Source organism: Etheostoma cragini, chromosome 8 (assembly GCF_013103735.1).
Source record: "Etheostoma cragini isolate CJK2018 chromosome 8, CSU_Ecrag_1.0, whole genome shotgun sequence".
In the NCBI taxonomy this organism is placed as follows: domain Eukaryota; kingdom Metazoa; phylum Chordata; class Actinopteri; order Perciformes; family Percidae; genus Etheostoma; species Etheostoma cragini.
In genome coordinates this window covers 2,569,676-2,582,860 of record NC_048414.1, presented here as the reverse complement: position 1 = coordinate 2,582,860, position 13,185 = coordinate 2,569,676, and the positions used below count along the sequence as shown (strand labels likewise).

Genomic DNA, 13,185 nt, shown 5'->3' with positions numbered 1-13,185 from the left:
TGTGTGTGTGTGTGTGTGTGTGTGTGCGCGCGTGTGTGTGTGTGTGTGTGTGTGTATTCAGTGTAGTCTGAGTCAGTCGTTTCAGAACCACATCACGTTTGAGCAGCCGGAGGAATCGGAGGCCAAGAGGAGCCCTGAAAACATCACCGAGATCATCATCAACGTATGTGAGACCCACACACACACACACACACACACACACAATACATTTACATAACATTATGCAGTATTAAAAAATGCTTTGCTACCTGTTCATATCTCCTGTGCTCATGTGTGTCCACCTGCAGCAAATGTGTGTGAACTGCGGCCGGGTGGCCATGAGTGAGTGTACCGGCTGTCACAAGGTCAACTACTGCTCCACCTTCTGTCAGAGAAAGGTCAGACTCACCCGAGAGGTCCTCAGCCATCTTTATCCGTTGATTTCTTCCTTTTCTCACACAAAACAGCCTCCTAAAAAATCAAGAAAAAGGGTCTTCTTCAAGATAGTCAGCCGTAACGCTGAGTAGCCTTTGTTCCTTTAAAAAAGTCAATGTTAACATTTGGTTTCACACATCCTGGGTCTGTTTGAATCATCGAACATCACTCAAGCCTTCCGGTCCTTGCTTTTAATAATACTACTGACCGCTCTTCACACTACGTCTTCTTACAGCGTTGCGATCTAGCAGTTGTTCAGAGCGGGTGGGTGGGTGACCCAGCTTAATTATGGATGATAACAGCCTACTAGCCACCTAGGAGGAAGAGGAAGACCTCATCTGTTATCTATAGTAGTGATAGCAACTTACAATATAACTGTCACTTTATCGGCTGATAACACTCAAATCGGGTGGTGTGATTCCAAACACATGTTGTATTTTGTACATTTGTTTCTTTCCCAAGCAGGAAATTGGCTTTATTTATTAGCTGTTAGCATCAGTTAGCTGTTTGGAGGCTTAACAACAAACGGGGGACGGTAAAAAGAAACACACCATCGAAGATTGACGATCATTGAAGTGAGTCACAGATACGGTTGTTGTTGTTTTGTTCACTGCAGGACTGGAAGGAACATCAGCACACCTGCTGTCAATCAGCAGGGGGCGTGGCTGTTCAGGAGGAGGAGCCAATCACAGCCCTCGACATGGACAAAGTGAAATGAAGGAGCGCACCGTCACCCACAGTAAACACGAGGTCATCACGCAGGAATATTTTCACATGGTGCAAAAAGGAGCGAGTCTGTTTTGAAGACTTTAAATCTCCTCACAGGAACTTTTATTGTGAAAGTCCCCTCCGACCGCCAGGAAAACACGGCGTCTGATCTGCCGCTTACGTATAAAAACGTTAAGACTTTTTATTCGTGGAGCAAAGATCGATGAATATTTTCACATTGACTTCAAATGAGTTTCCCTACCAGTTCATCACAATGTTACAGAGAGGATGATAACACGGTTCAGGGCTGCAACTAACTATTATTTGAATTATGGATTAATCAGTCAATTATTTTTATTTATACCCATGATCATTTTTTTCATTTGTTATCTTTCCTCAATCACTGTGTTCTCTCTGTTGTTTCATGTTACAGTATCGGATGCATGTGTTGTGCCATTTTGACTTCAGATAAACTGATTTAAATCTCCGTCCAGAGAACGTATTGGTTAAACAAAGTCCACTCATCAATATAAATAAAAATAAAACAAAATCAAATGAACCCCGGCCCCCGCCCTCGCCAATACTCAGAGAGGAATTTTGTGTCGTCTGTTGTCAAGAGTATTTGTCTTTATCGTTTTGAGGCACAATCAGCTGTTGTCTGATTCAAAAATGACTTGATTTTTACGGGTTGTTTTCGTTTTTTCTTCCCACTTGAAGACCCTTTTTTTGAGTCTGTTTTCTATGAAGAACCTCAGAGATAATGTATGTAAATATTATGGTATATTTACAAGATTATAACATGATCATATTTTAGGATTTTGAAGCTTTGTAGTTACATTTCTTTCTTCTTTTTTTTTTTTTTACTTAATTCAAGTAATTCAAACTCAGAAGCTCCAAAAATAGTCCGGAGCCGCCACTATTAAACCATGTAATTAAACTGAACTTAATTTTTCCATATGGGATTCAGAAGAGACTTTAGTTGTCATTCATATTGTTTGATGTTTATTCAATTAATTTAATAAAATCAGATTTCAGGTGATATCTTTTCAACACGAGTCTCTCCGCATCTATTTTATAAATATTATAAGCCTTCATATTGAGTTTTTCTGTGTTAAGCAGCTGAAGACAGAGTTTAGTTTTTAATATCTCAGACAATCAGCAGTCAGGTGATCCGTCAGAGTGACTCCTGATGAATCAGCTCAGACAAGATGACATTTGGTTCTCAGTCCCAGCAGCGCTCCGGTGACTGCTGCTGCATGCACACACACACACACACACACACACACACACACACACACACACACACACACACTCCCTCCCACAGGACCAGGCATTTACTACATTAACAGCCAGGATCTGTAAATCTAGGCAACTTTGAAGGTCATCGTTAAAGAATCGGGTCAGCTTGTTTGTCTTAAAGGGGAACTTTTATTTCTTTTCTTAACCCTTGTCTTGTCTTGTCTGACGCTTTTTTATCGTTTTTTAACTTTATCTCAGATTTTTGTCCCTTTTCTCTACACTTTTGATGTTTTTTTTCAAATTGTTGTAATTTTTTGATGTTTTCAACACTACATACATAAAAATAACTTCTCAGTTATTTTTGGAATTTATGTTCAATAAACCTCATTTATAGGAAATTATACCTTATGTTTGACTTTTAAAAGCAGAAATTAGGAATTATTGAGAATAAAATTAAAGGAATCGATGTTGATGCATAATCACAGACTGGAATGTGTCAACTTTTACTCAATACTATTTCAAAAACACTTCAAATTTTTTTTTTTTATGCTATAAAATTGAATAAGACGCCCTAAAATTAATGAAAGTAGAGATTTGTTCTTGCTAAACAGCATTGTGTGGAATCAATCATGTTATTTTGGGAAATTAAAAACATTGAAATAGACAAATGGGTCAATTTGACCCGAGGACAACATGAGGGTTGAAGGTGAACTATTGTGCTCATTTTCAGGTTCATGTCATATTTTGTATTTTGAGGTTCTGTAACAAAAATCTTTAATAAAATCCAAACCAATAACTACATAACCAAACAGGAATTTGATCCAAAATTGGGGAGAATTTACCAACATCACGATAACAGGTTTCCCTGGTACTAGCATGTAGCCACATGTAGCAGTGTTTACTGTAACGCTGCAGTGGCGTCCATGGAGCAGATGACCATGTAACGAAGCTCAGCTTGAGCCGAGAGTAGAAACACTTGTTGGAAGCAAAGCGTTCAGAACGGTTAGAAATCGGAGGTTTTTGTTAAGAGGTTTCAACATACATTTACCTCATTATTTAAAGCTTTGGTCCTGTTTAATATGCACATTCGTTCCACAGAAAGAGTTTTACTCTTGGTTCTTTAAGCATATTTTTGCATTTACTTTTGTTCAAGAAAGATTGTGAATGCAGGATTTTTACTTGTCAGACTGTTTTTACACAGCGGTTTTGCCACTTTGATCTACTCTAAAAGATCTGAGTACTTCTATCGCTGTTTCAATATACTTGCAAGTATTATTTTAGACTGACTACAAAAAATGCTGATCCTATCCTTTAACATGGCAGAGTTGTTGTTGTTTTTTTTTACAGAAAACAACACAACTCTCCATCCGTCACTGTGTGTGTGTTTGTGTTGCTTTCTTTCCTCAAGAGATTTTTTTGTATCTGATGAAATCTGCTGAGAAGCTTTTAAAGCTCCACATGTTTGTCCCAGACTTTGATACATCAAATTTAAATGGCCTTCTGCGGAGGTCTTTATCCTGCAGGGACTCTGGTCTGGAACCTACTGAGAAGCTCTGATAGTAGTTTATTAATGAGGTTTGATGCATTCGTTTCATTCTGTGTGTGTGTGTGTGTTTCTGTGTGTGTGTGTTACAGCCCATTAGTGACTTGAGAGACTTTAGTTGTCCGAGTTTATCCTTCAGACAGGACTCCTCTCCAGATTTGGTGCTTTTTCAGGTTGCTGCACATCTTGACTCAGAGGAGGCACCGACTTTAAGACCAAATTCAGGAAGAAAAAAAAATAATTTTACTAATCATGGATATGTTTCTGCAGGACTTTGTATGATGTATCGTAAAATATTATGTGGCAGTAGTCAATTCTATATGTGATGAAGGTAGGGCTGTAGTACTAGAGTCCGGTCTTGGACTCAAGACTGTTTTTCTATGGTCTTGGACTTGTCACGGACTCACTAGTATTTGGACTCGGACTTGTCTCGGGCTTGCTCAATAATGGCTTTTGGTCTTGACCGAGTCCAGGTGTCTTTATTATGTTTATAATAATATTGGAGGGAAAGTGAAACCCAAAATGATTGTGTTGATACTGTAATACATAAGACCTTTTTGTCTTGTCTCGGACTCAAACTTCTTTGGACTCGGTCTTGACTTGGACTCGACTTGTCTTGGATTAGACTAAGGTGGTCTCGACTGCAGCCCAGGATGAAGGTATGGATCAAGGTTTGGGCAGCAGAGAAGGAGAGTGATGGGCGGAGACAAGCTAAGTTCTCAAGGAGGAAAAAAGGCAGTCCAGGTGATTTGATTGACGGTTGCTGTCGAAAATAACTGAAGTTGCGGATTGTTTGGGCAAGGATCAGTCCCCCTAATGATCAGTAAACTCCTCCAATTATATAAAAGACGGGTACATATTTGGCTGCAGCCTTATTTTGCACTGTTAAACTGCATAAACGTAAGTATACACCATTTTCCAAACATCTTATCATCTGGTTGATTTGACCCTATCGACAACGTGTAACCCTCCTGTTGTCCTCGGGTCAAAATTGGCCCCTTTTAACAACGTCTTTATCAGAAATATGGCTACTTTTTAACCAAATTACCACAAAAAAAGGATGGATTCCATGCAACGCTCTTTAAAATACAATCTCTATCACTGAATTTTGGGTGCAAATTGAAATGGTTTCAAATCAGCACACTGACTCATCTAATTAACACATAAATTCATAATTTCTGCTTTACTAGTTCAAATATAATAGGTATAATTCTTTCAAATGAGGGTTATTGACCATTGATTCCAAAAAGTTGTGTAAAACTAGTGGTTGTAAGGTGATGTTAGGGAAATAAAAAATAATAATAATGCATTGAAAATGTTGAAATAAATAAATTTGTGTTAATATATTTTAATTTCTGGGATTGTTCAGGTGAAGCCGGACATTGCTCTTTTTTTGGGCCGGATGTCCGGCCCCTTCCTCTTTTTTTGTGTTGCCTTTCTAACCTCCGGTGGATTTCTGAGGACTACAGTTACCTGGTCCTCAGACCTCTGCAGGGTACATCCAGACAGCTTGCTAGACTATCTGTCCAATCGGATCGGTTGTAGGCCTACGACTAAAACCACTCTTGAACGTACACATGCTCCACCAAAACAACTTCCTTTCTGAGGCTATTTTGCAGAGGCACCGTCATTGATGGTGTATAACGCCGCTCAAGATGACAGTGATTGGTTTAAAGGAATGCCAATACACCAGAGCACGTTTTTCTCCGAGCCTGACATGCTGTGAGGACTAGCCAGACCCTCCTCCGCAGCGCTGTGGAGGAAAGCCTGGTAATGTGAGACTACTTTAAACCCCAAACAGAACCTTCTGAAACTGACCAGATCTTTAAGTTTCAGCTACCATCCTTCTGTCCCCGTGCAGAGCATAAAATCCAGCATTTTTATTTAAACTTTTATTCTGAAAAGATAAATTTCAACATAGAAAATCAAGTCTTTGTTTGTTGTGTGATGTAGTTGTTTTGCTTCTCCTCTGAGTTTGTTCCTCAGCTTCTCGTCAGAGCTGTCAGAAATTAGGGTACAGTAGGGGTCCATTTCTGTCCCCCAAGGTACAATCTATACTAACGTACCTCATTGGGCTCATTGTTGGACCTCAAGGAACATATATGTACCTTTTTGAGGGTCAAAAGGTACATATATGTTCCCAAGCAACCCTCAAGGGTACAGTTTTTGTACCCTTGAGGGTACAGCCCCAGTGACAAGCCATTGTACCCCTAAAGGTACAATTATGTACTTCAATTTCTGAGAGTGTACACAACGCTCAAAGGAGATTTGCTTGTTGTCACATGTAGAAAAATAAAAACCTCACAGAGGACGAAAACAATGGCCAAGGACACAGACTACAGACAATAAATCAACAGTCGGAAGCTGCAGCTGAAACATTGTCTTTGCAGCAGTGGCGGCGGCGGCGGCATCGCCATCAGGCGTTCTTGGAGAAGCAGCGATGCAGGAACTTTCTGAAGAAGTTCCTGAACTCTGTGTTGAAGACGGTGTAGATGATGGGGTTGAGAGCGCTGTTGACGTAGCCGAGCCACGTCACCACGCTCATCAGGACCGGTGGGATGTGGCAGCCCTGACAGCGAGCCCGCATCGTGTGGAGGACAAAGAAAGGAGTCCAGCAGAACAGGAAGGCACCTGCACGAGAGGAAGAATCAGACAAGTCGCTAAGAGTCTACAGTAAGACCAAAACACCAAAACACCGCACTCGATTTTACCAACATTTAGATAAACCCTATTCTGGATAGTTTGATGTACTAATGAAACAGAGCGTCACCAACTTACTAACCTACTAACTAACCATGTATCTATTAACCAGCCCACTGACTGCATTCAGCCCTACTCTCAGGATGAATTGCTCATTTATTTTCATACTTCACAAACCTATGAACGGACCTAACTACCTGGAAACCAACCTACCAATCACCGCTGGTAGATTAGCCCCTGGGATGCCGTCTGATTGGTCAGATAAGCTAAGGAAGCAGCCTCCCTATTTACAAACTAACTGTACTTACCAATCTACCAACTCACCTACCACGATAATTACCAGACCAGAAATGAATCTGCAGATTTTTGTTATAGTTTCAGCAGTGATCCAGAATAAAACAAACATAATGGACAGTTGGTTGCTTGGGAGCAGAGATGTGTTAACGTTCTAAATTAAATTTTTTATCTTTTTCAATTTGTAATCTGTGGAAGATTCGGCAGAATCCTGCCTGGTAATTACCAACCTAAAAACCTACCTACCAAAGTACCAAGTTCCCCAACTTCAAGCCTACCAACTCACCTATCCATCTACCTACCAACTCACCATTGACTTACCAATTTAATTACCTACACTCCTACAAAGTTACTTACTTACCAATATACTTACCAATATACACAAACTGACCGACCAATATACCAATTTGTTGCCGAATTAAATGCGATAATGAGGCAACTTGAGAGCTCACCTACCAAGTTACTTAATTACCAAACTACAAACTAATCTACCTACCAGCCTACCTTCCCCACCAGTCTACAAGCTTCCTATCTATGCACCTGCAGACCTACTTACCCAACAACACACCTCCCAATCTACCTACCTACCGACCTACCTAGTGACCTTCTACTGTGAGTGACCACATCAGTTTTTCCACACGTGGCAGAAAGTAGATCGGCGGTAGTTAAGTGTAATTAACTGACAGCCAGTGGCGGAGTTGTAAGAATCTTTCAGTGAAGAAAACTACAGAAAACAAGACCAGAGTTTACTCGACACCAAAGAACTGTATTATTTTATCTGATTCAATTAATGCGGTTTTACAAAATCTTGCATTGGTAAAACTATTTGAAAAAAGTTATTACCATTATATACTTAAGCCTTGCTCTCGTGTTATCTGAACTGTTAAGTGAGCTAATGAAGCAGAGATGCATAAGAACAACCTGCACGCTCAACACCGTGTCGGACTGAGTCTTATGTAATAATTGGATTTCAGATTAAAGGGGCTGCAGGATTAGCTGCTCTGTGCTAAAGGGAAGCACTTTAACGCATTAGAACGAACACTGCTATTAATAGGACGACCTTTTCTAACTCATGTGTTTAGTGCCTCTGAACAGACATCAGAGGTGGAGGTGTAGCACACAGTTCACACTGTTAAGTTTTCAGGGTTAATGGACGGATAACTTTTTACTAAATCTTTTGTAGCTCTAAAGTAACTTTGCGATAACTAATCTAAATGTTTGTGAGCTCATTTTTCTTCTATGTGAGGCCAAACACAGTCAATGTTGGGCTCACTGACCCGTAACACTTTGCATTAATGTTACTAAACTCTGATGTTTTACTAGGAGCTGAAATCAGTTTTGTGTCTTTGAGTTTGGTGAACAAACTTGTCCATGTCGAAGTGTCCTTGGGCATGACACTGAACCCCGAGTTGCCCCCGATGATGCCCCATCGGAGTGTAAAATGTGTGTGTGCATCTATCTGATGAGCAGGTGGCACCTTGTACGACAGCCTCGGCCACAGTGTGTGAACGTGTGTGAGTGGTGAATGGTTCCTGTACTATGTTCATTAAAGTGCTTTGAGTAGTAGTAGAGACTAAAAAAGCGCCATATTAAAAAAGACCATTTACATTTGGCAGACAATGTGTGGATTAAGACACCAACTCATTTTAGAACATAACAGATTACTTACTGACCATTGCACAGTATTTACATTACAGTTAATAAACTTTTTAATAGTTTGTCATGTGGAGGTGTCACCTTGTTTGTGCTTCACTAGGAATTGATCAGATTTGCGTCCTTGAGTTCAGTGAACACATTTGTCCAGGCTGTGTCACATTTGGCAGACAATGTGCAGGTTTAGCCACCAACTAATTTTGGAATCAACCTACATTTTCCACAGTTTGATGGTTAGTTTGAGATCGGTCATCATGACGGATCTAATTGCCTGATCAATCATCAATTAATTAGACGATCGGGTGGATTTAGGTCATTTTGTTCAGCTTTGAGCAGTAATACGGAGTTATTTCATAAGTTGACTGTGCTGTGATGTGATGGAAATAAAACAGACAGATTGTCTTAATTTTCCAGCCAACCAGCTTCAGCTTCATATTCTTCTTTTATTTTTCAATCAGGGGTGCGGTGATTATGATCGATTGATCCCTAAGCAGTGTGGCTTTTTGGTTCCCGGGGCAGTAGCTGGGCTCAAGACCATCAGAGAATACAAGTCCAAACACGTTGGTCTCACAATAAAGTGTTGGTACCAGAAGGGTACCCTAGATCAATGGAAGAACAGGATCATCATCAGTCAGTTTATTGGTAGCCCAGTCTTGTGTTGTAGCGATAAAAACTGCTTAACAGGAAGTGAACTCACCCACAACGACAGGAAGCACCTTCATGGCCTTCCTCTCCCGGTTGTTGATCTTGGCTGTCTTCCTCCTGCGGGGGTCAGGGTTGAACTTAATCTCCGTAAAGCTGACGGTGTGCACAGGGCCGTCTCTGTACTCTGAGTGGAAGGGCTTCTCTGTGGACGGGAAGGTGGACGGCTCATCCAGGTTCTCCGTCAGTTCCCTCTCTATGATGGGAGGCAGCGGCGGCGGCAGCGAGGCCAGCGGCGGCAACGAGGTGGCGGCCTCCTGCAGCTTGCGGCACGCCTGGATGCTGTTCTTCAGCTTGGCTTTACGCGCCTCCTCCCAGCGCCGCAGGCCGCGGAACATGCCGCAGTACAGCAGCACCATGATGGGACACGGGATGAAGAAGGAGCACACGGACGAGTACAGGACGTAGTCGTCGTTCTCTAGTTTGCACTCCGTGGGGTCGCGGCCCGGCACGTTGTTGATGCCGAACATGATGGGCGAGGCCACCGCCAGGGCCATGATCCAGGTGGCCGACAGCAGCACGGCCTGCCGAAGGTCCACGTGCTTCCTGTTGTAGGCCAGAGGGATCAACACGGCGATGAACCTGCAACAAGGGAGAGACATTCTACAATCTGCGGCCCCTAAAATCACAAACTGGCAACCCACGATACATTTATTTACTATTCTTTTGTTTTTTCTTTAGAATGATTTAGATATGCGTTAAAGGTTTGGGGGAATTAATAGAATTGTTGGGTCATTATAAATTATAGAGTTTGGTCTACACCCACTCTAATTGCAAAGTGGTGTCAAAAACTAAAAAAATAATAATAATAATTTTAAAGAATGATAAAAAAAATATATATACTTTATTAATCCCGCAAGGGGAAATTACAATCAATACACACATCACACACAGGCCTGAATTACACACACATGCTCAGTACCTTTACATGCACATAACTCTTGCGATGAACTGATACTATGAATAAAATGGAACTGAATTTAATTGAATTAAAGCTAAATGTACAGTTTGTCCTGAGGGTGGCGCTAGAAGAAAGTCAAAGGATCATTAAAATTGAAAACAGTTATGTGCCAAGGTCGCGTTTGTGTCATTTCGCCTTCCGCACCGCGCTGAATGCAAGAAGCATGAAACACGTTTAACGGGTTTATCCTCTGGTGAGCAAGAACATTATGAAGACATTTTAGGACAACCTGATCAATGGTTTGTGTGGATAAAACACTATTTTCTTCAGCAGTGTCCCCTGCTGAAGAGCTTTTCGTTATGCTGACACCTCAACTCAAGAGTAAAAATAATGATGATGACAAACCGTATTCAGAGAGAATCTTTCAGTAACACAGTACAGCTCAAAGTGCCTAATGAAACAAAAATCGAGTCTCCTCAGTTAATGAAACAAAAATAGAGTTTGCTCAGTTAATAAGAGAGAAGTAAAATTTTAAAGAATGGTTTAAAATAACAACACAATATCATAATTTGTCCCTTCCACATTTGCTCCCACGATATTTACTACAGCCATGAGAGGTTGCTGCCTAACACCAAACATGCACGTGGGTCGTCATGTCAATGCTCGCACAATCGACCTATACGGTCGTTTTCAGAGTGAGGAGGGTTTAAAGGTTAGCACGAAGATTACTGGAGTTCAGCAGAGCTACTTAGGCTCCCTTTGGCTGAGAATGCAAAGGAAATGATCAACCATGCTGCATACAGAGTTCTCTATAAGGCCTCCGAGGAGAAATAATCGCTTTTCCAAGTCTTGTGTTACTTCTGCTATCAGGCTGCTCAACACAAACAATTCTCATCTTAAAAGATTTCTATCACAAAGGCTATAGGACATTTCTTTATATTTATTTATTATTGCCTTCATTTATTATCTCTTATGTATTGCTTTCATTTAATGCTTTTAGTTATTATAACCTGTCTCTCATATATTTTTAATATGTTGCCTCGGGCATCTTTAAAAACAATGGACCTCCTGTTTGGTGAGTGTTTGTTGGAACTGACTGTGTGAACCGGGAAGCTGCAAATGAATTGCCAATTGGGATTAACTAAAATGTCTAAACTGAATAAAAGACGTACTTCTGACTGACCTCTTTAACTTTCAAGAAATATGAATGATAGTCTGGCTCAGGAACCCTCCCCCCCTCAACGCCTGGACCCTTGGTCCTGCTCAGTAATCCACCCCTATATGACAGCAAGTCATCAATCAGTCAACTCTCAAACCTGCAGACACTCCAGAAGCCTGTGGACAGGTGGACTCTCTGAAGACCGTCAGGATCTGTTTCCAGCCCGCTCACTTTGAATTATTCATACTCTTAAACCTCTAACTGCTGCCAGCTGCTTCAAAAAGCTTCAGATCATCACCATCAGTCAACGTTAGCTTCACTGCCGCCATCAGTCTCCGATGTAATCACGTTTATCTGGACTTGGGACACCAGATTCGAGCAGCAGCTTCGAGTTTCATCCTTCAACATCAGCCGAGAGTTTGGATAATCTCATTGCGTCAATCTAACAAGATGCATTCCTTCATTTGAGGCCTAAAATTGTTTGGATTTTTCTTCTTTTGGAGCTTTTACAGGGAACACGCAAGAAGGTCATGGGCATACTTCAACATGAGAGTGAACTGTGGCATGATGTCTGATTTGTGGTGGAGAGCTGATACATCCTCAGGACGCTGGTTTTGATAATCAGCTGGTTGACCCTGACCCGAAGGTCGATTAAAGCTCAGATTATGACACAAAGTCTGTGAGTTACGGCTGAACTTTGACCCATTTTGTTATGCTCAACTGAACAGAGCTTCATCTGATATTCCTGCAGGACTTTTATGGTTTATTTGTGCTGCAGAGCTACATCTGAATCCTTTACATCTTCCTCACTACTGCTCACCGGGATAAACACATTTAGCTTTCGGTCAAATCTAGGGACAGTTTTTTAGGTGTTCTGGATGAAAATTTTCAATTGTTTTGGGTCATGCAAGCAAGATGGTGGTCGGTCATTCTCCATCTATAATGTATACAATCTTTCACAGTCTCCAGACAAAACATCCTGACATTGGTGGTCTCCAGACTCTACCACTGATCTTCAACTACAGATTTAGATATGTACCCAATGTGTACTCAAACTTTCCATTATATTTAATGCATTACTTGTCCTCTATTCTAAGATCTGATCTGTTCCCATGTGCAGATGAACCAACGTATTAGCATCCCAAAAGTCCTTAAAGTACCAAAATTAGAAGTACTCATGCTAAATTGCTCATTTCAGAATAATATATTACTGGATCATTACCTGCTACGCTTTCCCGTCAATGGGTTTGTACGTATTTTACAAAAGATTCTCAAGTGCCACCATGAGGTCATATTTTTGGGTTTTGAGTGATATTTCTCCCCAATTTGTGGATGGTTTGCTATGAAACTGTTCTAATAAATGTGTTTGTTGATTTTTTGGTCGTGTTTTCTCGTTTTGGGTCAAGGGTCGGGCCGACCAGCCACTTTGTTGGGTGAATGTAGGTCATTGCTTGTAACAAAGTATTGTATCGCGGTGTGGTATTAATACTATTACTCAAGTAGAAGATCTGAATACTAATCTTTCATTACTGCATTACTACAATGGCTTGTTCAAACCGCTTAAAAGCTTAAAGCAACTTCCAGGTCAAAGCTCAAACTGACATCTACATTCGTATTTTCACAGACTGACCTGTTGTGTGCGTGTGTGTGTGTGTGTGTGTGTGTAGTTGAGCGCCGACCTGTCGACGCTGATGGCGCAGAGGTTGAAGATGGAGGAGGTGCAGAGCATCACGTCCATGGTCATCAGGCCGTCACAGATGGTGGTGCTGAGGGTCCACACGCCGTCCTGGTACTGAGACAGAGAGAGACAGACAGAGAGAGACAGAGAGAGAGAGACAGAGAGAGAGAGACAGAGAGAGAGAGACAGAGAGA

The 13,185-nt window shown here is 41.2% G+C and overlaps 2 protein-coding genes across 2 annotated transcripts in view; one reads left to right on the top strand and one right to left on the bottom strand.

The window, feature by feature from the left end:
* Window positions 1–2,163, top strand: part of deaf1 (DEAF1 transcription factor) — a 13,013-nt gene extending 10,850 nt beyond the window's left edge. The window contains exons 10-12 of the mRNA XM_034879026.1: window positions 6–163; window positions 288–377; window positions 1,031–2,163. Coding sequence (XP_034734917.1) covers window positions 6–163; window positions 288–377; window positions 1,031–1,132 — 350 coding nt within the window. The 3' untranslated portion in view covers window positions 1,133–2,163. The remainder of the gene's footprint in view (window positions 1–5; window positions 164–287; window positions 378–1,030) is intronic.
* Window positions 2,164–6,156: 3,993 nt separating this feature from the next.
* Window positions 6,157–13,185, bottom strand: part of LOC117949746 (D(4) dopamine receptor-like) — an 11,083-nt gene continuing 4,054 nt past the window's right edge. The window contains exons 2-4 of the mRNA XM_034880280.1: window positions 12,993–13,105; window positions 9,249–9,835; window positions 6,157–6,535 (exon numbers count right to left, since the gene is read on the bottom strand). Coding sequence (XP_034736171.1) covers window positions 6,321–6,535; window positions 9,249–9,835; window positions 12,993–13,105 — 915 coding nt within the window. The 3' untranslated portion in view covers window positions 6,157–6,320. The remainder of the gene's footprint in view (window positions 6,536–9,248; window positions 9,836–12,992; window positions 13,106–13,185) is intronic.